This window comes from Coffea arabica, chromosome 1e (assembly GCF_036785885.1).
Source record: "Coffea arabica cultivar ET-39 chromosome 1e, Coffea Arabica ET-39 HiFi, whole genome shotgun sequence".
NCBI classification, from domain to species: domain Eukaryota; kingdom Viridiplantae; phylum Streptophyta; class Magnoliopsida; order Gentianales; family Rubiaceae; genus Coffea; species Coffea arabica.
Window position 1 is genome coordinate 52,792,344 of NC_092311.1, and position 23,595 is coordinate 52,815,938.

Sequence of the window (23,595 nt, forward strand, 5' to 3'; positions counted from 1 at the left end):
ACCAGAGTCTTCTTCTTCATCAGTTTTTCTATCTCTTCTTCTTCAATCAATCGCCACCCATCACCTTCATCGGACATCTTCTTTCTCATTTCAAAGTCCCAAATTCAGGTTCACAAATAGTAGCAATAGCTTTCCAAGATCTGAAAGTCTAAACGAGAAATTAGATCATGTAGTAGATGATTTTCTTGAAAAGGTTGAAGCTTCCAAGGTGGAAATTGGAGAAGAGAAGATTTTATTGATTGGGCAAAACATTCCTTAGAACCAAACAATGTCATGAGTGGTGAAGTTCTGGTGAAATTTTTTGATTGTGTTCTGGTAAATCTGAAGGATCTGCTTAAGTTTGAAAACAATTTGATTCTGTCTTTGAAGGAACAAATCTCAACCCTTGAAGTGAATTTACTATTCTTGAAAAACTTTGTCATCTTCACAAATAGGCTATGCAATGGGTATGCGAATATCGGACTGTTTTTTACTTCTATTGAAGATGCTGCAAATAATGGTATTTCGTTTTGGTGTTGGTTGGGATGGAAGAAATAGGGAGTCAAAAGTTGATAGTAATAGAGACAGCGACATTTTAACCCTTCATTCTAAAGCCATAAAGAGCTGGTGTTTTATGGGAAAATAGGTACTCTGTTCTTATAAAGTAGGAAAGTCATAAAGAGCTGGTCTTTTATGAAAAAATATGACTATTGTGAAAGTGACCGCGATTTGGTTTATGAAATTATCCCAAAAAAATAGTAGAATGAATTTGTTTGTTTTGAAAGTTGTATAACGGTCGTTAAACTTCAAATATTCCTTCCTTAAACTTCAAAATCTACAAAATCTCATATTTTGAACCCATTGAATGCCGAAATTAAAATAAAATAAAATAAATTTATTGAATTAAAATAAAAATTTTTTCGGAAAAATCATGCCAAAATATGGAAGCATCATACGAAACAATGATGGGAAACTGAGGTACATGACCTTGCATTTGTTAAATGCAAGGTACATGATCTCACATTGAAGGAAAATGGGTACTCTGTAAGTATAATGAACGAAAGCCATAAAGAGCTGGTCTTTTATTTAACAATGGGTTTAAATTTATTTTATCCGATAAATAAATTTCTAGAAAATTTTCTAGGCAATTTTCTAGGAATTCGTATTTATCGGATGCAAGATACAGTCCAACCAAAAAGCTTGCTAGTTTGATGCAATTTTTGGCGCCTTTTCTCTTAGCCCAAATTAGCAATTCATTTTATTATCAAATTCCAGTTAAGTTACTTAATCCTTTCTATTACTCATTTCACTAATTAATTCATATTATTATCAGAATATATTACTTCAACAGCAGGGATATTTGTGTCAATTCAACGTTTTTCAAGTCATTTTGGGACCCAACAATCTGACAGGGGAGGTATAAGGGATTTTCGAAACTTCAGGGGAGGTCCTTGAGACTGTCAGAAACCTCAAGGGAGGTTTCTGAAATTATCCCTACATTTTGACATGTTTAGGGGGTATAATGGTCATTTAATATATCTTTAGGCAAGGAAAAAGCAAGGAGGTGCGTACTGCGCATCCTGCGCAGCCTATACAGAGTTTGCGGTGCAAAAAGTCTTGTGCAGCGTATAAAAGGGAAAGCTTCAAACTGAAATCGAATAGCCCGTGGCGAGCCCTCTGTTTCAAGTTTCAACTCCGTTCCTCTTTCTCAATCTTGTTTATCTTCATTTTCAAGCGGCTTTGTTTGGCCCTTGTTTCTTAGTCTACACACTCTAGGTGCTTTAGAAAATCTGGAAATGGCGGTGAATGCTATAGTTAAACGCAGAAGGTACTCTTCCCAAAAAGCCTACTGTTGAAATCCCAATTGCAGGAACGAAAAACAAAAAGACAACAGAGAAGGCCAATGATTGGAGCTCTTTTCTACTCTGAAAAATCAGTTCTTGGTTACTGAGAATCAATTAGATTATCATTTTCAGAAAAAAAAGTTTAGGTCTTTCTTGCACTGCTGCTGCTTTTTGGCTATATGGGATTCAGCTGAGTTCAACGTTTTTTTCTCTTTCCGTGATTGATTTATATTCATGGACAGTTTTGCTGAATTTTTGCTGGATTGCATGTGCCAATTTTCTTGACTGATACTCCTGGTTTGGTTGATTTTTTGTGATATTGAGTGATAAGTGGTGAGTAAATTTGGAGAAAGATTTTAAAGGTTCTTGTGGAAATTTTTGGAGTGGGGCTTGGTTGGTTGGGTAGTGAGGAGATGAGGAAGGGAGATAGTCTGCTCTTACCAACTGTGGGACCGCCAATAAAGCGGCGAGCAGGGTTGAGAAGGAAACAAGCTGGCAGAGGATCTTACAGGGGGAGCTAGGGTTTAGGCAAGGAGAAGTTTGGGTTTTGTGTTCTGGATTTTTGTATTGCTTGGTTCATTTGCGAGAGAGCTTTAGGGTTGGTTCTTGAGAGAGAGAAGGGGGAGGGGGGACGGGCCAGGTGTCTTAGGAATTTTGCTTGAATTGGATAAAGAGATGGGGAGCAAATTGCATCGAGCACTCAGGTGTCTGTGTTCAAATACTGGGTGGAACTATGCTGTTTTCTGGAAGCTCAACCATCGAGCACGAATGTAAGTCTTCTCTAGTGCTTTCGTTGTGCCAAGTGTCCTGTTGAAGGGCAATTTAGTCGTTCTTCATTGTCTTGATGATTTAGCTGAAGGAATAGATGCAGTACTTTCATTTAGTAGTTTAGTTAGCTTCGCGGACTCATTGGCATGCAGTCATGGCAAATTGTTGAATTTTGTATATCAGCTAGCAGCGTAGCACGCAAAAATATTTAATTATTTTGCTTGTGGTTTAGGGTTTTCTAGGCCTTTTGGAAGGTGATCTCATGCTTTCAATCCTAGTGTAGCAGCTGGATTTTTTGGTTTTTGCATTGGTTTAATGAGAATGATGGTCTTCTCCCTGGTTGTGACTTCTAGAGCTATTTTTCTTTTTGGCTATCCTCTTTTCTGGGTTCTTGACTTTTGTTATGACCTTGAGTGTTAACATTTGATTGGAGAGTTTTTTTCCTTGCCTAAAGTTTAGATAATTTTGCAGCTATTGGTAAATTGGTATATAGTCTACCAGCAAAAAAGTTTTTGAAGTACGGGTTTTCTAGTTTTATGAGGGTGTAGAATTCAAAAATTTTTTGGTTATAAGTTATCCAAGTTCTTAACTCTTTTGCTGTCATATTGAATCTTATGCAGGATGCTGACTTGGGAGGATGCCTACTACGATGGTGAAGATTACCCCAGGAAAATGTGTCCAAGTAACTTTGTAGGTAACTTGCAGGATAGGCATTGTTCACATGATCCTCTTCAGATAGCTTTGGCAAAGATGTCTTACCATGTCTATTTCCTGGGGGAAGGGTATGAAATGTGAAAACTTGCCTTATTATTCTCGTCTTTTCTATGGAATTCTTTGGTTTTGCATGTAGAAGATGGCTGTAGTGTGACTTGGTTTGTGAGTTCAGCTTTGATTTTGGGAAAACTGTCCTGAAAATTGTTGCTTGACTTGTTTATATTTTGCTTGCCCAATGTATTTGCAACAATAATCTGTAACAACTTTGAAATCAGAAACTTTGTTTGTTTGGTAATGGTTACGAACTCAACATTTTGAAGTTTCTGTAACTCTTACCTGCCTGCTTCCTCGAATCTGCAAGTAAAAGCAATTCTCATTGGCAGGATTGTAGGGCAGGTTGCTGTTACGGGTAAGCATCTATGGGTTTCTTCTGATCAACATGTAGCCCATCCTAGTTCCCCATATGAGGTGAGGCACATTTGTTTCATCTTTCAATGTACTTTTTTTTTTATATCACTGGATATAAAAATTTATATATTTAATTTGTCTGTCGTTATTCATTCAATATTCCTTTTTGCTTTGGTGGTTACAGCACTGTGATGGATGGCAAACTCAGTTTTCAGCTGGAATCAAGGTAAGCCATACTCACCCTCTGAGTTGATATCTACTTTTTGGATTACCTCGAGACCAAAAAATTGCACGAGGAAACAGAAAAAACTATAGTAAGACAAGCTGACTACAATGTTAGTCGCTGTTTATCCTGGTTTTGTTCAGGTGGTAATGTTGAGTTACTTGACAGCCTTGCTATGATTATGTCTACAGATAATGCCTACATTACTAGCTTTTGACAATTAGTGAGTTTAATAGCAGTTCCTTATTCAGACTATGATCCCAAAAGATGTAATCACTAATATACATGTAAGTAAAAAAGTGAAAATAAACCTCAAAGCATCAAAGGGGAACAGAATGTAGGAGTTTTCCACTAGTGTAGAACATGATATGTTATGAAATTTGAACCGAGCTTGCGGTATCAGGTTACATTGTGTGCTAAGACATTTTATGAAAGGTTTTTAGTCTGAGCTTAAAACATGCATCTCAACAGTTAAAGACATGCTTTTGTGTTTAGATCGCTCTTCAGTGTGTTTCTGGGTCTCTGAAACCACTGGGACACTTGTCTTATCATATATCTCCAAAAGTGGGGGATGACGGCCTTATGCACTCTGGTAAATATGAAGTTTGAATGCTTGGCTGAAAACATGTTTTGCTAACTCTCCTCCCTGTCCACCCACCCCCCCCCCCCCCCCTTGAAGAACCCCAATCATGCAATGCAACCAACAATGAAGAAGAAAACGGGGAGTGAAAAAAATAAAGAAAGGACAGTGATCAAAAACCATCTTGAAATGGAGAAACCACTTGGATGTCAATTCAATTCAAACTCGTGAACTTTCTTCCAGCTATAAGTAGAAACATCTTGTTCAGTAGTTGTTTGTATTAGGCATCACACGTTATATCATTCCATACTTGTATTTATTAACATTAGATGTGTCCTTCATCCGTTGTTCCTTAGTTAAAGTTCTGGACTCACAGTCACAGCTATGTTGTCCACCTGACTCAGTAAATATAATCCGTCTAGCTATGGTCACAACTAAGTCCAGCTGTTATATAGAATTGGGAGTTTTTCCATTTAACTGCATTTAGTGTTATATTTGATTTAATTATCAATAAAATTCTTTTGCCCCTTTTGAGGTCCTTCCTGTTAAGTTGGTTTATTCACCTCGATAAGATTCAGCTAATTTCTCATAGTGCATGATTTGCTTTGACTGTTGTCTTCTATTTTTGGGTGTCTTGTAGACCATTGCTGTTGTTGCTGTTGTTCCCCATGGAGTTGTACAGCTTGGCTCTTTAGATAAAGTAAGATAACTTATAACTATTAGCACTCACTATTCCTTCGCAATAAATTGCACTAAATGCTCTCTAATTTCCTTAAAACTTTCTAGCAGGAAACAATAGGGTAAGATTACACATTCAAAGTCATAAGCAGTTGACTAGTGCCTTAATTAACCTTTTTTCTCTTTCCATTTGAGAGGTGCAGATTGTTGAAGACCTGACAACAGTCAACCATGTAAGAAATGTCTTTTTTGAGCTCCAAGGTTCATTGGCAGATCACACTCCTTATGCAATATCCAGCAGCATGGGGAGTTCCTGTCAGGTACACATTTCTCCATCCTGTCCATTTACTGCCATGAGTGTATATGAGTATGATTCATCTGATAGTGTTAATTCTTTGCCAGTCAGATATAACAACGACAACTTTGAGCTCAGGGATACATCATGATTGCTTACAGCAGCTAGATACGAGTTTTGACAAAGATGGGATAAAATCTTGGTGTTCTGGATATTCATCCAATGAAAAAGATGGTTATTATCCTTGTAACCTATTAATGCCTGGAGTCTATCAAAATAAAATGGTTGAAATGGTTAATAAACATGAAGGACCAGAAAACTCAGTACCAGAGTTTGATGTAGGTGAAGGTTTGCGAATACCAATTTCTGGAGATGCCTGTGTGGAGCAGCTGAACCTTGAAAACTTGAGAGCAACTGGTGACATCAACCATGATTTGCAAAGCAGCGGGTTTGGTGATTTGGCTCAGAGTTCAGAAAAAAGAGTTACTTTACATACCAATAACTTTTCTGGCAAAAATAGTCTATGTAATGTTGTTCCCTCTGCTGAGGATTCGGTCAAGGAGATGGCATATCTTCCTTCAGAAACCTTGGACTCCAAAGCTTGTAGTGATGAAAGAGGGATGTCTTGGTTCGACAATATTCAATATGCTGACATGCCTAAAGATTGTACAAATAGAATGGACATGCCTTTCAGGTTTTGTGGTGGCTACGAGCTTTATGAAGCATTGGGACCTGCTTTTCAGGAACAGCACTGCCATTTCGAATGGGACGCAGAAAAAATTGAATTTGGCATGTCCATTGAGATGTCAGAGGTGACGGGAAATAGCAGCCTGGTAAGTGCAAACTCTGGCACAGAGCATCTTCTGGATGCAGTGGTTGCAAATATTCAAAAGATTGAGAGCAGCAAAAATGAGAAGCCATGCGTTAAGTCTGAGCTACTTTTGAATCCTGAAAATATGTCAGAACCTTGTATGAGTGACATGGGCTCTATAAGTTCAGCAGGTTATTCTTTCAGTCGGGATGCACTAAACAGTTTCAACTCCTCGGTTGCAAGTGGTGTTCACTATTCTAAAGGCATTTCATCAACTAGCTGCAGTAGAGGTAGTGATACTTTGGAGAGGCCACAAGAATCCACTAAGATACAGAAGAAGAGGGCCAGGCCTGGTGAGAGTTGCAGACCTAGGCCAAGGGATCGACAATTGATTCAAGATCGAATCAAGGAGTTGCGAGAGCTTGTACCTAATGGATCTAAGGTAACTTTCAAGCCTCATTATTCCTATTTATTATGCTGGTCTTTTTCCATTTTATATTTGCTGAAAATTGCTGGATTGCAAAACAGTGCAGTATTGATTCACTTCTGGAGCGAACTATCAAGCACATGATTTTCATGCAAAGCATCACCAAGCATGCAGAAAAGCTTAATAAGTGCACTGGATCAAAGGTAACATGCCTTTTATGATACTTCCTGGTATCCTATTCTTTCGATTTACCTTGTGGTTGTCATCTGTGAACAAAGATACTTAGTTAGCCATGTCTTATGTGAAGAAAATACTTTCTTTTCTTTCTTTTCAAGGGCTGGCTTATTTTCTTGAAGATCTTTTCATATTTACTATGATTGTGGTTGTTTTTTGAGAAATGGGGGTAGGATGAGTAGGAAAAAAAGAAAAGTGATGCAGTGCATGTGAACTACGAACTTTTCTTGAATTTGTGCATGGAGTATTACATTAATTAGTTATCATCTGCCTAAGGACATTGACTTCTTTGAGTTCTTCCGAATTTTGGACCTGTGATGAAAAGAGAAATCATTGGTTTTCAAAATCTGGATGATGTTCTGCATGAAAGTATCGAATACTATACAGTGCTGGAATTCCATAAAACTTTTGATAATATGAGCTTCACCAATTGGTAATCATGTCATCTGTCTCTAAGAAACAAAGATTCTTCCCGAATTGTAGTATGCTTTCCTAATTTCTTATGCCATTTTCCCTTGAGTGTCTCTTGATGATGTCTGGAGGCACTCTGGATGTGGGACAAAGCTGGATATTAATGACTTGATATCATTATGCTCCTATTGATAAAGTTGCAGAACTGAGGTGCACATTCTCAATCATGGGATAGGAGTCTTTGACATGTACATGATGATAAACTGTCTGAAAGATTACCTTTTTCAGAGACTTAATGGTGATTCTCTTACGTAATTACGCCTACATAGGGAATGTTACTGATGTAAAAGTTATCTTTCAACGTTAACTGTGATGGGAACGAGTTATTTCTTCAAAAATAAATAGGTCAATTTGACTTTGATAGTCAAGGCCAATAATTACAACATGTAGACCTATAGGAGAAAGTTGATATGCTTGACTCAGCAAATGTCTAATCAGTTGATAGAGAATTTTATTAGTGATTAAATTTTTGGCACGTGTTGTGTGACGTAAAATTGGATGGACGTTTGGCTGTTCGTCATTTGCAGGGTTCTTTTTTTTTTTTTGGAGAGGGGGGGGGGGGGGGTTGGGTTCTCAATTATGTGTAATTGGATTATCTTGTTGCATTGTTGATTTTGTAGTTGATGGAAAATGAACCAAGAATTGGAAGATCATCCAGCCATGAGCAGGGTTCAAGCTGGGCAGTGGAAGTGGGAAGCAACCTCAAAGTTTGCCCAATAATCGTGGAAAATTTGAACATGAGTGGCCAAATGCTAATAGAGGTATAGATCTGGCCATTTCTATAATCCAGCTATTAGGGACAAGGAAGGTTAAGACACAGATGGGCTTCTTTTGCTGTCATATGATAATAATTTCTTGCGATTGTTGCAGATGCTCTGTGATGAATGTTGCCATTTTCTTGAGATAGGAGAAGCCATTTGTAGCATGGGACTTATAGTTCTGAAAGGTGTTACGGAAACCTACGGTGAGAAAACATGGATGCGTTTTGTTGTTGAGGTACAAAACTTTCTGGGATGAAACAAATATTCCTTGTATCTGACTTTAACAATATTAATATATATGTTGTTCTGAGACTCCATTTCTTTCCTGATTGAAGATCTGTTATTGATGCTTTCTGTAATTGCCCGTTTCTTTTGTTTTTACAATCTTGACGTTGTAGGGGCAGAACAACAGAAACCTGCATCGGATGGACATCCTTTGGTCACTTATGCAGTTATTGCAACCCAAGACAGAGATTTCAGATGGTAAACTCTAGGTGATACACCATTGCAAGGACCTGGTGGACAGATCAGTGTCAGAAATTCCGTATTTAACTATTTTCTGCTGCTCCTCACAGTAGTAGGGATGTTCTCAAACAGGAGAATAGCTTCCTGGTGATTGGATATTTGATTGTGTGGAGATGATACCTTGTTCTTTCCTTTTCATTCACGATGTTGTTAATTTGTGTGTCTAGGATGGTGTGATTCCCTGTATTGCGCTCGAATTGACCAGTTCTTGGTTTTTGATTTCCTTTGTTAGTGGCTTTGTGGAATTGGAAAAAGTACAAATCAGCGTCATGGTGAGAATCAAAAGTTTACTTGTGGTCATTGTTTCCCTTTTAATTCTGCCAAAGATAATTAAAAATTTCTCTTCAGCCTAAAATCCCGTTTAAATGGAAAAAAGCATGTACCACCGTGTAAGATTGCAAGCAAGAGGTGCCACTGAGGGTTATTTTGTCTGGCTAACGCCTATCCTAGTGGAAATTTGACAAAAAAATTGGCCGACCCTTCATTAGTCTGTATGTATTGAAACAACGAGGAGTGAAGTTTCGGACTATAAGTTTTCTGGCTGAAGGCGAAGAACTTTCGGTCGAAGTACTAGTCGGGAATCGGCGTGCAATTTTTACGATTGGTCCTATTACGATAATGTCGTTACAAAAAAGGAAGAAATGTCCAGCACTAGTAGTGTAGAAAATATATAATTACAAAATGACAGCCAATGTCATACAAATCACACTAATACTGGATGGTGATCGCTACTACTGTGGGGAAAATGGAAATTGATTTGGCCCCGTCCAACCGAATCAACTGGGACTTTTTTTTATAATCCTACTTACAAGGACGCAATTTTCTCTCTTGTTGCTTCATCTAAAATCGATCAAGCAAGTGATTCGTGTCAATTTTAGGGTCAGTTATGGAGGAGGTCCTCCATGATTTAGCCAAAGAAGTTAGAAAATTTCAAGAAACATGAGCTGGAGTTTAAAGGACTGGACTCTGGCACCGAAAACTGTTCATACACCAGCCTCAAGATCTGCCTACAGCATCACCTGCAACCCGGTCAAGAATATTATTGAATTTAAGGTCCCTGTGAATGATTGATCTCAGAGGCCTGGAATTTGGAAGACGCAAAGAGATTGTTGATGAAATCCGTGAAGCTGCGGCTCGGGGCTTCTTTCAAATGATCAATTTCCATGATGGCCCCCTCCACACTTACCTTACTTCAAGCGCTGACTCTGACAGCAGATAGCATCGGCCATTTGAGAGCAATCTATGTACGCCATAAGTGCAAGTTAAGTCGCATTATTTGATCCGTATTTGCAAACTATGTAGGCTAGTCAAGTCGCATTGTTGATCTATACTTTGTTTAAACATACAAAACAGTTCTATGAAAAAATGATCTATCAGATAGTTTAAGATCGACCACATCACATTTGGGCTCGACCCCTAATTTCTTGTCTGTAGAAAGTGCAAGCATTCATAGCCTCGTTATGTCCACACATGTAGAACAACACTGCTTCTAACTTCCCATGCATGGCTCTTGAGGTCTATGCTTCTGTGTTCTATCATCATCACGCGTTTGACTGCCACAAAATTTGAAGATTTAAATTTGCACTAAACCATCGATCAAGACTGAGATTTAAAGCCTTTTGAAGGCCTGGTTTTATCATCTGAGCAGGTCATGTTTTCATCCTGCCAACGCTCTAAATTAGCAGCTACAGAATCACTGTTTCAGATTTCGAATCCAAATTAGACTTTCTTTTGCAGATTTTAGCATTAGCAGCTTAAGCAAGAAGTTCACATGTAGTGCCTTACTGAGTCTTGTTCAATTTTAACCAAAGCATTAGTTCCTTACTCTTTCAGTTGAAAAAAAAAAAAAATCCACATTCTACGAGTACAGAGTTCATCACCACTGGCGAAATTGAGAACTGGAAGCAGGGCATGCATGCAGCACTTTCATCTAGCTTGTCAGCAATCAACATCACAGATCACTGGCTGCTAAATATTGATCAAAGCTTGAATAGTGCCAGAGTTGAAGTCCGGTGCCTTACATTTTTCTGGTATGCAGTAGTGTATTCCATGTTACTAACTTCCCTGTATAAAGGTGGGTTGGTTTCAGACAGAAGCTCCTTTATTGGTCCGTATGGCTTAAACAGATGACTGGAACTGGGGAAGAAGAAGCATGCTGTTGATACTCTTGAACCAACACACCTAGCCAATACTCTGTGCTCTGCACTCTTGAACTTGTCATTGGTAATAAGCTGTGAAAAACACAGCATTGAAAAACAAATTAGTTGGAATGCTAATAACTTGATAAAAACGAGTTTCTTCTATAAATACCTGCATCAGATCCCCAATATTTGCAAGTAGAGCTCCTGGAACTGGGAGCACATTGACCCACTGATCTTGATGAAACACTTGGAGACCACCTTTGTCATCCTGCACTACAATAGTCAAAAATGTCGTATCCGAGTGCTTTAATAGGCCTAAGGTCAGGTTTGGCTCAGGGCAGGGTGGGTAATAGAGGCAAGACAGGTGCTCGCTTTCCATACATTCAATTCTTGCCAGATGATCGCTGCTTAGTCCTAAAGCCTCTGATAACAATTCAGGTAACACATCCCTCAACTTGATCATATGCTTCATGTACTCAGAGACTTCCTTTCTGCAATGGAAGTTATATGAGAGATTCAGGATAAGGAAGCTCAAGCATGTACATATCCTGTCATTGTGCATCTTTAAAGTACGTTTGCTGACTAAAGAAATACTCTAAAAGCAAAATAGCCTGGTTAAAAAAGGATTTCTCGGCCCTGATCAGTAGACTGGAAACCTAAAATGTGCGCAGGAAAAGTGCCACACCTTCATCATTTCACTTGATTGTTTGGCATCAACTTGGTTATATGATCTCGTCAAAAAGGGAAAAAAAAAAAAAAGGTCCTAGTATAACGAGGGTTATATATTTGGTCCACACTCCACAGTAGAGTGTGACCCAGCTGAACATTTTTCTCCTGACCTGGAAAGATGAAGGTTCTATTGAACGTAAATGAACAAATAAAGATAACTGCAACAAGATATTTTACAATGCGGAGTACTAGAGCTACAAGAAGGTAGTCGACAAGAGTCTGTCTGCCAATAATAGAAGTACTGAACAAGAAATTTTAAGGAAAGCTTTTTACCTACCTGCAAACGAGGGGTAAAGCTTGAGAGTCCACAACACCATCCGGGAAATTGAAACCCAGAGCATCCCTCCAAGAGGCAACATGGTTCTCCTGAAAAGTTCCGTTGATGGTATAGAACCTGACGCTTTGGCGTCCATCTGCAGAATACAAATGCATCTTGTCCTCTTTAGGCTGCTCATGGAAGCGTCGAGTGGCTTCAAGTATCCCATCCATTACGCTGATGGGAACTCCGTGACTCGTTATTCTGAAAAAACCCCAGGTCTCTGCTGCTCTACGAATCTCGTCCACGGCCTCCTTTCTTCTAGCACCGTCAGTTTCAATCCCTTGAAGATCAACGCACGGGATCTGCAGCAGCCCATCATTAATTCCATTAACATTGTTAACAGTACTAGTTGATAGCAGACTCTGCTGGGCTGCTGCAGCCGGGGATTGAATGAAGAACTTGGGAATCCTGGTCACACCAGAATCCACCAGCCCTTTCACGCCACCTCTGCTTTCTTCAAAAGCTTTCACTTCTTGAGCCCAGTCATGTCGAAGACTATCATCATCCTCGTTAATATGATGTTCCATGTTTCTTCTGCAAGATAATACAATTGCTTCTCTTTCTCTATCTCAGGACAGGATACCAGTACTTGCCAGAATAGTATTAGTATATACAAATATGCTACACGCAGCTGCTGCGATGCTGAGGTACAGCCACCGCGCCACCATTTTATTAATTGAGACATGGCGGTCCAGAAGCAACTCTTTTCGGATCGGCCTTCATAAATTTAGAGGTTACCACTACTTTCTTTCCTTTTTCTTATTACTAATTGCCAGCTGCTACCGACTGACAAGCAACCTGCTCCTACCTACGGCCTTGATTTTTTTTTTTTTTTAAAAAATATATAATATGCCTTGCAGCCTTGGTATGTTAAGACGTACATGGATTTGCTTGGATAGTAATTTATTTGTCAAATTTTATTTATTTGCATAATTAATATATTTTTTAATTATCTTTTTTTTTACATACATTATATTAAAAAAAATAAAAAATAAAAAGACTCTCCGAAGTAGCACACCTGACCTGGTATAAGAATGGGCGATGGGCCCATTGAACAATTTCCTTTGGCCCAAGGCTATGGAACAGAGAAATCTTTTTCCATCAAGAACTAACAGTCCAAATATCTGACCCACGTAATCAACAGATATGGCCTGCGGCGAACACAGCCCAAACCATGTAATCTCGTCCCCGCTTTAGTCGGCCTCCCCTCCGTCTCTCTGTTTAGTGTACCTCCTTTCCTTCCCTGCCGCGACTACGAGTGGAGACTGGTGTACTTTTTCCTCCTCCTAAGTCCTAACACAATCTGATCTGGTGGCTGGAGTACCACTTCTTTAATAATTTAACTGCACCGTTCGCCGCATAAAATGGGGAGTTCGGTGGTCGGTGGCTTACTGCCTATACATCCCATTCCTGTTCTGTAGCTTTGCGTTTTACTATCTATCAATACCAGCATTTGCCTATGGCTAAGAATCAGACACTCAAGCGCTTCCTTACCAACATAGGCACGTGAAAATTCAGCTCTTGTTAGCTTTCACTTAACTACTTCTGTATCACCTGTTTTTAGGTTTCCAAGCTTGTTTGGGCAAATGCCCTTTATCTGTATTTATCTTTTGATGAAGGCTTCTTTTTTTGAGTGCAGATTTTAGTATCGGATTGTTAAGGAAGCGAGAGTACCAGAAATTTGTATCTAACGTTGTTAATCGATGCCAGTCACAATGGTCCAAGTCTGAAAAGGTGGAAAGGGATGATGTTTTCAAAGATTCTAAGGGCGGGCCAGAAGCACAGGTTCCTTTGAAAACTAATAATGTTAATTACCCAGATTATGAACCTCGTTTTAGCAAATACACCTCAGATGAAGATGATTTCGTTACGAATACTAATAACAAGTGGAAGCTTGAACTTGCTTGGCTCACTAAAACTCTTGAACCTGCACTTCAGCTCTGTAGATGGGCTTTGCCAACAGGTTTTATTTTTTAATTTTAATTTACTTCTTTTCTTTTCTTTTTTAACTTTTGTTCATTGATATTTCTTGTAATGTTTGATAGATGCTTTGAAAGCTACGCCATTCTGCAAAATGGCGAATTACGACTGTATTTGACTTATTCCTAGGCTGAATGATAGCTTGATTCATTTTGCTTCCAAGTGTATGTGTTACCCTGTCACAGAATTCAGCTTTCCCTGGCCTAAAGTTAGATACTGTTTGGTTGGGACTTGGGAAGTATGTGTTTTGTTGTCAGCTTTCAGTTTTGGAACCACAAATTTCAACATTATGCTCCTTTTTTTTATTTTTTTTTTCTTTTTCTGTGAGTAGATTAAAAATAGAAAAAGAACAGAAAAAAAATATTCTACCTATGGAAATGGTTTTTTACGTTAATAAAATCATCATCTTTATGGTTAAGAAGAGCTTGTTGCGGAATCTTTGAGTGCTTACCTTTTTAGACTAATTTGATACTGATATCGCAGCCTCTGGAAACGGGGATAGAGTCCCTCCTACGAATAGGTCCTTTGCAGAGATTATTGCCAGCATCCAAAGGAGTAAGATTGGACTTCAGGATTGGAGTCTCAGTGATCTTACTATAGGTTTGTATCTCATATATCTTCAGCAAGCATCAACAAATAAAGTTGAGGATGTCAAGGGCGAGCAAATCTCCTCAGAATCAATAGTAATGATCAAAAGTCTTAAACTTTTACAGTTATCTGTCGTCATAAAGTTACGCTGAGAAATAATGGATTTGAAGAGATTTTCCTTTCTTTTTGTTTCTGTTATGTTTTTCAAATTCTTATTACCTTAGTGTTCCTTATTTTAGGTTCATGATCTCATATACCACATGGAACTAGCAAAAGGAGCCTACAAGGATAACCCTAGCATTCTAGCGAAGATTAGCATGCTCAGAGAAAGCAATGTTGTAAAATTTGTGAAGAACTCTGGTGTCTTGAGGCCTGGGTATTACATAGGTGTTGATATGAAAAGGAAAAATGTAATTCTTGGCATACGTGGAACTCACACCGTGTATGACCTCATTACCGACATTATTACTTCAAGCCATGAAGAAATTACATTTGAGGGCTATTCAACACACTTTGGGACGGCTGAGGCTGCTCGATGGTTTCTTCGGCATGAGTTGGGAACCATAAGGAAGTGTCTGCAGGAACATGAGGTGCTGCATTTTCACATCTTCTATGGCACATTTGTCTTTATCTTATGTTTTATGTGCTTTTGTAACTCTACTTGGGGGACTGATTTATCTACAGGGATTTAGGTTAAGGCTTATTGGTCATTCTCTAGGGGCTGCAACAGCTTCTTTGCTGGCGATAATGCTCCGCAAACAGTCAATTAAGGAGCTTGGTTTTGATCCTCAAATTGTTTCAGCCGTTGGGTTTGCTACTCCACCTTGTGTCTCAAAGGAACTGGCTGAAAGTTGCTCCAACTATGTTACAACAGTTATGATGCAGGTTATCAACAAAATTCTGCTTTCGTGTTCACTTTTCACTAGATTTTGCACCTGGACATGCTTCTTGTTGATTTTTCTATTTGTGTCACATTTTGGTTGCTTCTAATATCCTTTTTTCCATCACAGGATGATATCATCCCAAGGTTAAGTGTCTCTTCTTTAACAAGATTGAGAAATGAAATTCTTCAAACTGATTGGTGAGAGAATAACCCATTGGGACCTCATATAACTCTTGAAGAGTCCTATATTGGCTCAGTTGTTGAAAATTCTATTCTCAAATATCTGTTTATGCGTACGTGTGCGCGCACTATTTGGTCATTTTTCTTATCTATAATATTAGTTAATGAGAAATTCTGCGCTTTTTTGTGATGTTTTGTCATTGAAATTCTTAATGTTTTCTTGACAGGGTGACTGTTTTTGAGAAGGAAGACTGGAAAAGAATAGTAGAACTTGTTACAAATGCAAAGCAGGTTGTGTCTTCTGTGCAGGATGTCGCTCGGAAGTTGGCTGATTATGCCAAGTTGAGAGGGCAGACTAAATTTTCTGGTATGTTTCTCTTGACAAGGGTGCATGAAATGCCTAGATATAAAAATTTGATCTACTACACTAAGAGGGTAGTATTGCTGCTTTTCCTGTCAAGTTTGGAGAAGTTAGAATATTGGCAGTGCGAATTCTGGTTCCAATCGTCTGTTAAAACTAATTGCAACTTCTTGACATTCCAATAATTTGCTTGTCAGGACACTTTGGATTAGATATTGAGGTAATGACGTTTCTAGCATGTAAGGGCAACCGTGACTTTGAAAATTATGATGGGTTACAGAATGCGATCCAATTTACTATCTGCAGGTATATGAAACAGGAAAACTATTGGGACACCATCTAGAATGGACTAATTTACTCTTGCAGGAAGCCCTGAATTTACTTGTGATATTTCAAAGTAATTGAAAAAGAAGACTGGACATATCAAGAATAATTTTGCTCTCACAGGAAGCCCTAAATTTACTCATGATATTTCAAAATAATTGAAAAAGGAGACTGGACATATCAAGAAGGTTGACTGATATGTACTTCTTTGCTATCCCAAATGTGGGTTTTTGTGTGTGACTGATGGTTTTCTCATCAAAGCATGTGTTCCTCATTATGGAATTCACGTAAGGGTTGTATGTTCCAGGACATGCAGAATTTGACAAATGTTTGAAATTATAATGGCTATTACTTGTGTGTGGTGTGAGATCTTGTCAAAGGGACTATTTTTGGTTACGAAGTCTTGTTGATAATTTACAAAAACTGTGCAGAAATCCCTCCCAGAAGGGAAGGGCTAATGGGGGGCCCTAGCATTTCTTCGACTTCAATTTCAGCTGATCCAGCTAAAACTCTTTCTGAGGAAGAAATATCGTGCTCAATGCCCGAGGAATTATATGTACCTGGCACCCTTTACTATTTGAAGAGGAATGTTGTCTGTCAAAGGAATGGCAAAAGTGAGGAATTTTTTACGCTGTGGAAGAGGAATCCTGGTGAACATTTGCGGAAGATACTGCTCTCAAGCAATTTAATTTCAGACCATAAATGTGATAGCCATATTTATGCCTTGAGAGATGTACTCAAAGGTTTGCCTGGGTCACATGATGACAGGCTTTTCCAATGAATAAAATTTTGGTTCGTCGGTAAAGCTGTACAGAAGTTATTTTTGGTCCGAGGGATCAATTTTGAATATTTTCAGTTTCACTCACCTGTAATGTCGAATTAGTGCAGTTTCACTTTATCGAATAAAAGTAAAATGTTTTATAGCGAAAACTTTGATCAAATCTGCAGCAGGGAAAGAGACCTTGGTCGAAGAGGGAACTTATTCTGACGCTCAAACGGGCTTAATTCTCTCTTGACCTTTTTCTAACAGAAGTTAGAAATTCGGCTTTTATAAACTTAATTCCCAGAAGAAACCTCAAAAGCCAGCTCAAACGGGCTTAATTAGGTGTTGCTTCTTTTCAATTCTCCACTCAAAAGCATAAGTTTCCCTCGAATAACCCAAAAAAATCAGGGAGCGACAGGCAGAAGACACTGAACAAGTTTGTTCCCAGTTAATTTTGAGTTTTACTTTCATAAAATATGTTGTTCCAACGCTTTGTTGTCTAGCATGAGAGTGCAATCAACTCAAGTTGAAGTCGAGTAGTTACTCAAGTTAAAAAATTTGAACTTGAACTCGAACTCGTTGAACTCTTGAAAATCGAGCTTGATTTTGTTTTGCATTACTCAACCTCGAGCTCATCGAATACAGTCAGAACTTAATTTAAGCTGAATCCGATATAATTGAACCTAATTGAGTTTAAGAAATATGAATTTATGTGTTATATAACTTTAAATAAGGGACAAAATAGGCATTTCATACTAATAGATAAAAAATTAAAAAAAACTCATATATGTGTTGGCTCATTAAGTAGCTCGAGATCGAATTCAAATTTGATCAACAAGACTTCGAGCTTGAACTTTAACCGAACAATTCGGCGAGTTGCTTGATCAATCTCAACTCGTTTACAACCCTAGCTGGGCTAGTTGGGCGAGGGGCTCCTGATTAGGGCCTAAGAATGTACAGGTCCATGCCTGCGAAAAATAGAACCAAGTACCTGGGTCCATTAGTTTCTACTACTATTAAACTCGTCGGGTTTATGAATCTCAGATAAAGTAGACTGCACTTGTCCAAAAGTAGACGTCAGAAAACGGAGCAGTTGACATAAAAATGAGCACTGCTTTTCTGCATTATGAAATACTGTAGTAGTAGTACAATATTTTAGCAGTCTCAGACCGGTTGGGCTTTTCAAAACATTGCCAGCCCATATATGCGTATAAAAATTAGTGCAGTCCCTTTCCGGTACAAGGTCAAACAAAAGTTCATGTGCTCCAAAAAGTGCTATTCTTTGGAAGCATTAACGCTTAATGCTCTCGTGTGTCACAGACACAATTCTCATAAACATTTACTTACCACAAGAAAAGTGAACATAGCTATAAAATCCTGCTTTTGGTGGGGCTCTACTGTTCGAGTGTGTCTCTCCTACACTTCACCCCAACTTTAAATACTACTATTTCGTTTCCGTATTGATTTATTAATTAAAAAAAATGAAGCAGCTAATATTCAAGTACTCAGCCCGCTACAAAAAGAAAATGAGTAACACTTCCCTGTTTGGATTGCATTTTTCTAAATTTTTTTTGTAGAAAAATTACTGTAGCGATTTGATATATGTGAGGTAAAAAGACATTGAAAAATATGTTCACGGAAAACGTAGCAATTTTTCTTTGCTGTCCAAAAGATTCGCACCCATCATAACGAAATTTTTGCAATATAACAAGCTAACTTCAAAGATCCACATTTTCGTATTGATATCTTTTTGTTGTCACTCTAAATCCATCGTCGATCAAGAAAAACCAACTTAACAGAAATTAAAGGCTCCCCGTCTCCTTTTGAAGTGAAACAAACCGATAGGCAGTTTGTGACAAAAATTTCTGAGGTACGCGGCAATCTGTTGGTCAAATGACGCCTAAATGTTTGAAGTTTGAAGGAGATGTCCTTCTTAAATCTTGGAGACAGTAATGGTAGACGGTAGGGTTGGATTATTCTTCATTCCAGGTAATGTGCACTCTGCTAAATAACGTGTCACTAGATTTCTCAATAACTTCCTACAGATTCCAGCCCAAGTCATTCATGAGAATAAGAACAAAAACATCCCTCTCATTGTCTTCACTAATCAAGATGACCTCTGCGTTGTGCTCTCTTCTGAGTTCTTAATCCTAGAAATTAATTCAATCCCCATTTCATGGTTTGGACTTTGAATAAGTGCCTCCTCTTCAAACTACAACGCAACCTGATGGAAAATATCAGTGGAGTGTAGATCACACACAGTGTGGACAGTGAGTAAAAGTAAACAAGAAGGGTTTAGTCTTGAAAAGGAAGCTTTCTACAATTGTCTCTCGAGCATCTAGCACTAGGTACCGGTGGCATTTCCTCGCTAGAAATTCTTTTTGTCCAAATCGAAACTGATGATTCAACTTGAAATGGGGTATTGTTCACGAGCTGCATTGTCAAATTATTTCTTTAATCTCGGTGTAACTTCGAGGAGAGAATTTACTCCGTGTTTTAAGACTTGGAATTTTTGAATGCTTAAAATATCAATTATGTATGAGATAAGTAATTAATGAGGCCCCTCCCCCCTTCCTTTCGTTTTGTTTTTAAAGGCTTTTAAATAAAATCTTAATTAGTAGTTGTAGCATTAAGTATGCCTTCTAAGAGTACTGGATGTATGGCATAATGACAACATGATTATGTGTAAATTTAGTCAAGAAAGTCTTGTACCTTAATCAAATAATGAGTAGGTTCCATCTCTCGTGTTGTTATTGTTTTTTTTTTTTTCCTTTTATTTCTAGATTGAGAGAACAAAATTTAAAGAACAGATAGAATATAGTACAATTTTAGTCTTGAAGCCTGAATGCAATTGATCTGGGCAATCATCCTTACACGTGCAATGGCCCCATGAGCAACCTCTTTGTCTGCTTGACCAGTCCATGTCCGCATCATTCTCCAACACCTTAACTTCTCCATTCAAACAAACATGACTTTGATAGCTCCTCCAAACTTGACAAAAAAATATTCTTCTTTTTTTTTTATTTATTTTTTGTGCCAAAGATATTAATTTGTATTAATGTTGTGAACTGGCTATTATTCCAAGATAGATATGGAGGAAGCAAACTCTGCTATGGTCATCTTCGATTAATTTACCTAACTGGCCGGGAGGGACACATTCCAAATGATTCATGCAGTAAATTAAACCCGTGTCTTTGTTAAGAGCACGGATTGCCTTCTTTAAAAGCGTGTTTGTAAATGAGGATATCCGAAACCTGCATATATAGTCAGCAATGACAGACAAAATATATCGCGAAGACCATTTATTTTGAGGAAAGAATTGATCAAAGATCGAATGATACAAATTTAGAAGAAACTTCAAAGGAAACCCTTCTCTTTTTTTCTTTTCTTTTCTTTTCTTTTGGGGGTTGTTGGGGGGGGGGGAGGGGTTGTGTTTGCAAAAGAGGACTTTGAAATTCATTCTTTATTATTCAACCTTCGAAGAGATAAAAAGCTAGAATTAATGCATGAAGTTTTTGAGCACATTAATTTATGTTAAACCTGCTGCCATGTATCATATCAGCTGGTAGAAAAATGTCAACTTAAAGCTCCGAGGAGCATATACAACGTTAGAAAATCACCCCAAGTTCTTAGGGGCTGGCTAATAAATCATTCAACTGCCGACTTGAATTTCACCTCAGTCACCAAAAGCTAAGCTCAAAAAAAAAAAAAAAATTGTTCTGTTTTAAATCTACAAGGCATTTATCATCTGAATGCATTTCTTTCCTAAAAAAAAGGAAGAGAAAATTCAAGAGTACAATATTTTTAAGAATAAAATAGAAAACATGAGTCATGTCTTAGCAGCGAGAAGAACCGGAAGCAGAAGAAACGTAGGAGGGAGGACGCGAATGAGCCAAACCAGTCGAGTCCAAGTCATAGACCCGTATTTCGTCGTCTTGTGGTGGCGCCGGTGGATGACGTGGATGGATGGTCCGAAGTTTGTGGGGTCTGCGCAAGAGTACGGACCCACACAATTAACATTACGACTTGAGGTCTTTTCTTTTGTCCTTCCTTTCTTATCTTTGATTGGTTAATGCATGGAAATAGAAAAATGGTTTTTCAAATTAATAGGGCCACTCGTGCGGCAAGTCAGCGTCAAATCCTTTCTCGCTTTTATACCTTAATTCCCTTTTTTTTTTCGCCCTCTCTCTTTAAAAAAAAAAAAATGTCGTTTTGCGTCCTTCAAACTTGATAAATAAATAACTGTTGAATGTTTTATTTTATGTGCAAGATTATAGTATTATAACTGGAGTGGGGCCGTCCACGGTGCAACCCCTATGGACCTTAAAGCCAGTTTCCATTTGACCTTTTGTCCTCTCCATTTTTTTTTTTTGCAATTTGCGCAAGGAAATTGTGAGAAATGGTCCTTCCTTTAAGTATTTGGATTACAAGATTTTTTAAAAAAATTTGTTTTACTTGCATCATACACATAATTTTAAATCACCTTTTTATTTTACATACATCATATCACAAAAAGTGCTACATTAATTATCTCAAATCTATCTAGATTTATATCCACATGCATTCGATTTCTTCTGAAATTTGATACTCCATAGTTAAATTTATTTCCGAATGGATTTACATTTAGCTATGTTTTTTTAGAGGGTTTAGAATTTTGCAAAATCGAGTTTTGTGGAAATGTATATTTGGAGATGGTAAATTTGTCACACCATCCAAAGACTGCTCATGATGTCTGTTTACAGCTTAAAGAGCATATAATATCGCTCTAATTAAAGGGGCATTTAAGAGGCTAATCATAAATTCTTCCCCAATGAAAGATTAATCCGCTTGTGAACCGAATGACATGCAATATTTCCTCAGTCGTGATTATGAAAATTATAGCATTACTATTACAGATTGACGGTCAAGTTATACATAACTGAAAGATTTTATATACTGCTTTGAATCTTGAAAAACTAGTTTTTAATATATATATATATAGTGACAAAAATTCAAAAACATAGAACTCTAAATTGTCTTCTTCTTTCCTTGCTTTCATGGAAACGCAGTATCTCGATAAAATTTGTCGCAATTTTTCAGTTCAATAATCTGTAGCCACAGTGATTTCTTTTCTCTTCCCCAAAGGAATAAAATGTTGATAGTACTATTGCATGCCAAGCTTCTCAAGTGAAAGTGTGACGAATGCGTACGAAAAATATGTTAATCCAATAGAAAAACACCAAATTTTTAGGATACAAAGATCATCCAACTCACACGGGTATGCGTCCACGTATACATAAAAACGTACAAGTATATACAAGCCAATTTAAGGGCTTGCTTTGCTGAGATGCAAAAGTCTGCAAATAGTATCAAAACAATAGCGTACTGCCTCTCATACGGGAGGCAATGGCAATAGGAATACATAACATGATTCTCTATGCAGTTTCGAAAAGCTGAAACAAATCGATAAAAACATGCACGGCTTTGATTACCAGGAACTGAACTGATCAAAAAACTTTCTGGTGGAAAAAAGATGGAATCAAATACCAACAGGATCCTCTTGTCGACTTAATAATACCTGCGGTGATGAGTTGGTGGATCGTACGGAACGGGAACGTGCTCAGCATTTGAACCTTGAGTTCTTGATGATCAAAAGGAAAAAAAAAAAAAGAGTTCATGATTGACGGTCAAGTTATGGTGGTGCAGTGGTGGCGTGTGGGGCAGGGCGCTATATTGGCCGGTTGTGTACGTATGGGTCGCTTCGCCATTATTGACTGTTAATGTTCTTGGAAGTTGGAATACATGCATGATTATGAGTCTTGTTCGTCGATGTTACTCCCGTCCTCTCAACGACAGCTCTCTACATTGCTACACCTGTTTTACTTACGCACAGGGAATTTGAAGCCAATCATGCATGATTAAAAAGCATAATTCTGTTTTCCAAGTGTTGTCATTCCCTTAAATTACTATATATGGTACTAATCTAGAACGATTGGATTGTGGATTAGACTAGCTAGCATATATAGAAGTAGTTTTATATATAAAAAAAAATGCAGTACATTCATCAAAACCAAAATTAGTTCTTCAAGTGTAATGCTATCTATATATTTAAGTATTTGCAAAACAGCTACCGCGGTAATCATTATTGTGCAACTTTCTTACTTTTATAAGTTGAAGAACAACGAACGTAAAAGTCATGTACGTAGTAACATAATAAGGATTAGATGGTTAAAATAACATACTTCAAGTTGGTAGGCTGTTAATTTGTTGATTTGACCTCTCACAAACTCTACGGGAGACTCCTGAAATACGCACGCCTATAAAGTTGGCTTATTTTCTTCGTAATTAGTGGAGAATGACAGTTGTCCTTTCTATTCTTATTATTATAGATATCGTATAATGTGTATTCATTATTGTTGCAAGAAACACAAAATAGACGTCTGGCATATATAATATATACACAAAAAGACGGCTTCGACCGCAGGACCTCCAACCAACTGTGTATTAATGGATTGAAGGTGAAAAGGAACGGGGTGAAAAAAAATGTGCAAGTAGAGAATTTTATGGAAGAGGCAGAATCATAAACGGCGGATAAGAAAGAAAGATCCCATCTTATCAATCATAAAGCTA

At 37.9% G+C, this 23,595-nt stretch overlaps 3 protein-coding genes across 6 annotated transcripts; 2 read left to right on the forward strand and 1 right to left on the reverse strand.

Annotated features, from left to right (window-relative positions):
* The first annotated feature begins 1,575 nt into the window (after positions 1-1,575).
* LOC113715207 (transcription factor EMB1444) lies at positions 1,576-9,018 on the forward strand. 4 transcript variants are annotated; one of them, XM_027239477.2, is made up of 12 exons: positions 1,579-2,593; positions 3,212-3,373; positions 3,689-3,773; positions 3,898-3,939; positions 5,157-5,216; positions 5,392-5,514; positions 5,597-5,723; positions 5,832-6,742; positions 6,829-6,930; positions 8,053-8,193; positions 8,303-8,428; positions 8,592-9,018. In XM_027239477.2, exons 1-12 carry the CDS (start codon positions 2,499-2,501, stop codon positions 8,685-8,687), a joined length of 2,070 nt encoding a protein of 689 aa, XP_027095278.1. In that variant the 5' UTR covers positions 1,579-2,498; the 3' UTR covers positions 8,688-9,018. The 4 variants fall into 4 exon arrangements, with proteins under 4 accessions (XP_027095270.1, XP_027095255.1, XP_027095278.1 ...); XM_027239469.2 differs by having other exon boundaries at positions 1,576-2,593; positions 5,597-6,742; positions 8,303-8,396; XM_027239454.2 differs by having other exon boundaries at positions 1,578-2,593; positions 5,597-6,742.
* A 1,406-nt stretch (positions 9,019-10,424) lies between these two features.
* Positions 10,425-12,653, reverse strand: LOC113715227 (1-aminocyclopropane-1-carboxylate oxidase homolog 1). The gene is made up of 3 exons (XM_027239489.2): positions 11,866-12,653; positions 11,029-11,350; positions 10,425-10,949 (listed from the first exon to the last, which is right to left on the reverse strand). The coding sequence occupies exons 1-3, from the start codon at positions 12,432-12,434 to the stop codon at positions 10,698-10,700; spliced, it is 1,143 nt and encodes a 380-aa protein (XP_027095290.1). The 5' UTR covers positions 12,435-12,653; the 3' UTR covers positions 10,425-10,697.
* Positions 12,654-13,223: 570 nt separating this feature from the next.
* On the forward strand, positions 13,224-17,153 carry LOC113715239 (uncharacterized). The gene is made up of 8 exons (XM_027239492.2): positions 13,224-13,409; positions 13,547-13,870; positions 14,371-14,570; positions 14,715-15,065; positions 15,160-15,360; positions 15,486-15,556; positions 15,766-15,905; positions 16,655-17,153. The coding sequence occupies exons 1-8, from the start codon at positions 13,367-13,369 to the stop codon at positions 17,002-17,004; spliced, it is 1,680 nt and encodes a 559-aa protein (XP_027095293.1). The 5' UTR covers positions 13,224-13,366; the 3' UTR covers positions 17,005-17,153.
* Positions 17,154-23,595: the final 6,442 nt, after the last annotated feature.

Bases quoted from the DNA above. Each gene is read 5' to 3' on its own strand.
- LOC113715207 (XM_027239454.2), top strand. From the start codon at position 2,499: ATGGGGAGCAAATTGCATCGAGCACTCAGGTGTCTGTGTTCAAATACT. The intron at 3,374-3,688 runs GTATGAAATGTG...TCTCATTGGCAG, and splicing joins GTCTATTTCCTGGGGGAAGG to GATTGTAGGGCAGGTTGCTG. The intron at 5,217-5,391 runs GTAAGATAACTT...TCCATTTGAGAG, and splicing joins AGCTTGGCTCTTTAGATAAA to GTGCAGATTGTTGAAGACCT.
- LOC113715227 (XM_027239489.2), bottom strand. From the start codon at position 12,434: ATGGAACATCATATTAACGAGGATGATGATAGTCTTCGACATGACTGG. The intron at 11,351-11,865 runs GTAGGTAAAAAG...CTTCCATTGCAG, and splicing joins GCTTTACCCCTCGTTTGCAG to AAAGGAAGTCTCTGAGTACA. The intron at 10,950-11,028 runs GTATTTATAGAA...TGTTTTTCACAG, and splicing joins ATATTGGGGATCTGATGCAG to CTTATTACCAATGACAAGTT.
- LOC113715239 (XM_027239492.2), top strand. From the start codon at position 13,367: ATGGCTAAGAATCAGACACTCAAGCGCTTCCTTACCAACATAG. The intron at 15,066-15,159 runs GTGCTGCATTTT...ATTTATCTACAG, and splicing joins AGTGTCTGCAGGAACATGAG to GGATTTAGGTTAAGGCTTAT. The intron at 15,361-15,485 runs GTTATCAACAAA...TTTCCATCACAG, and splicing joins TTACAACAGTTATGATGCAG to GATGATATCATCCCAAGGTT.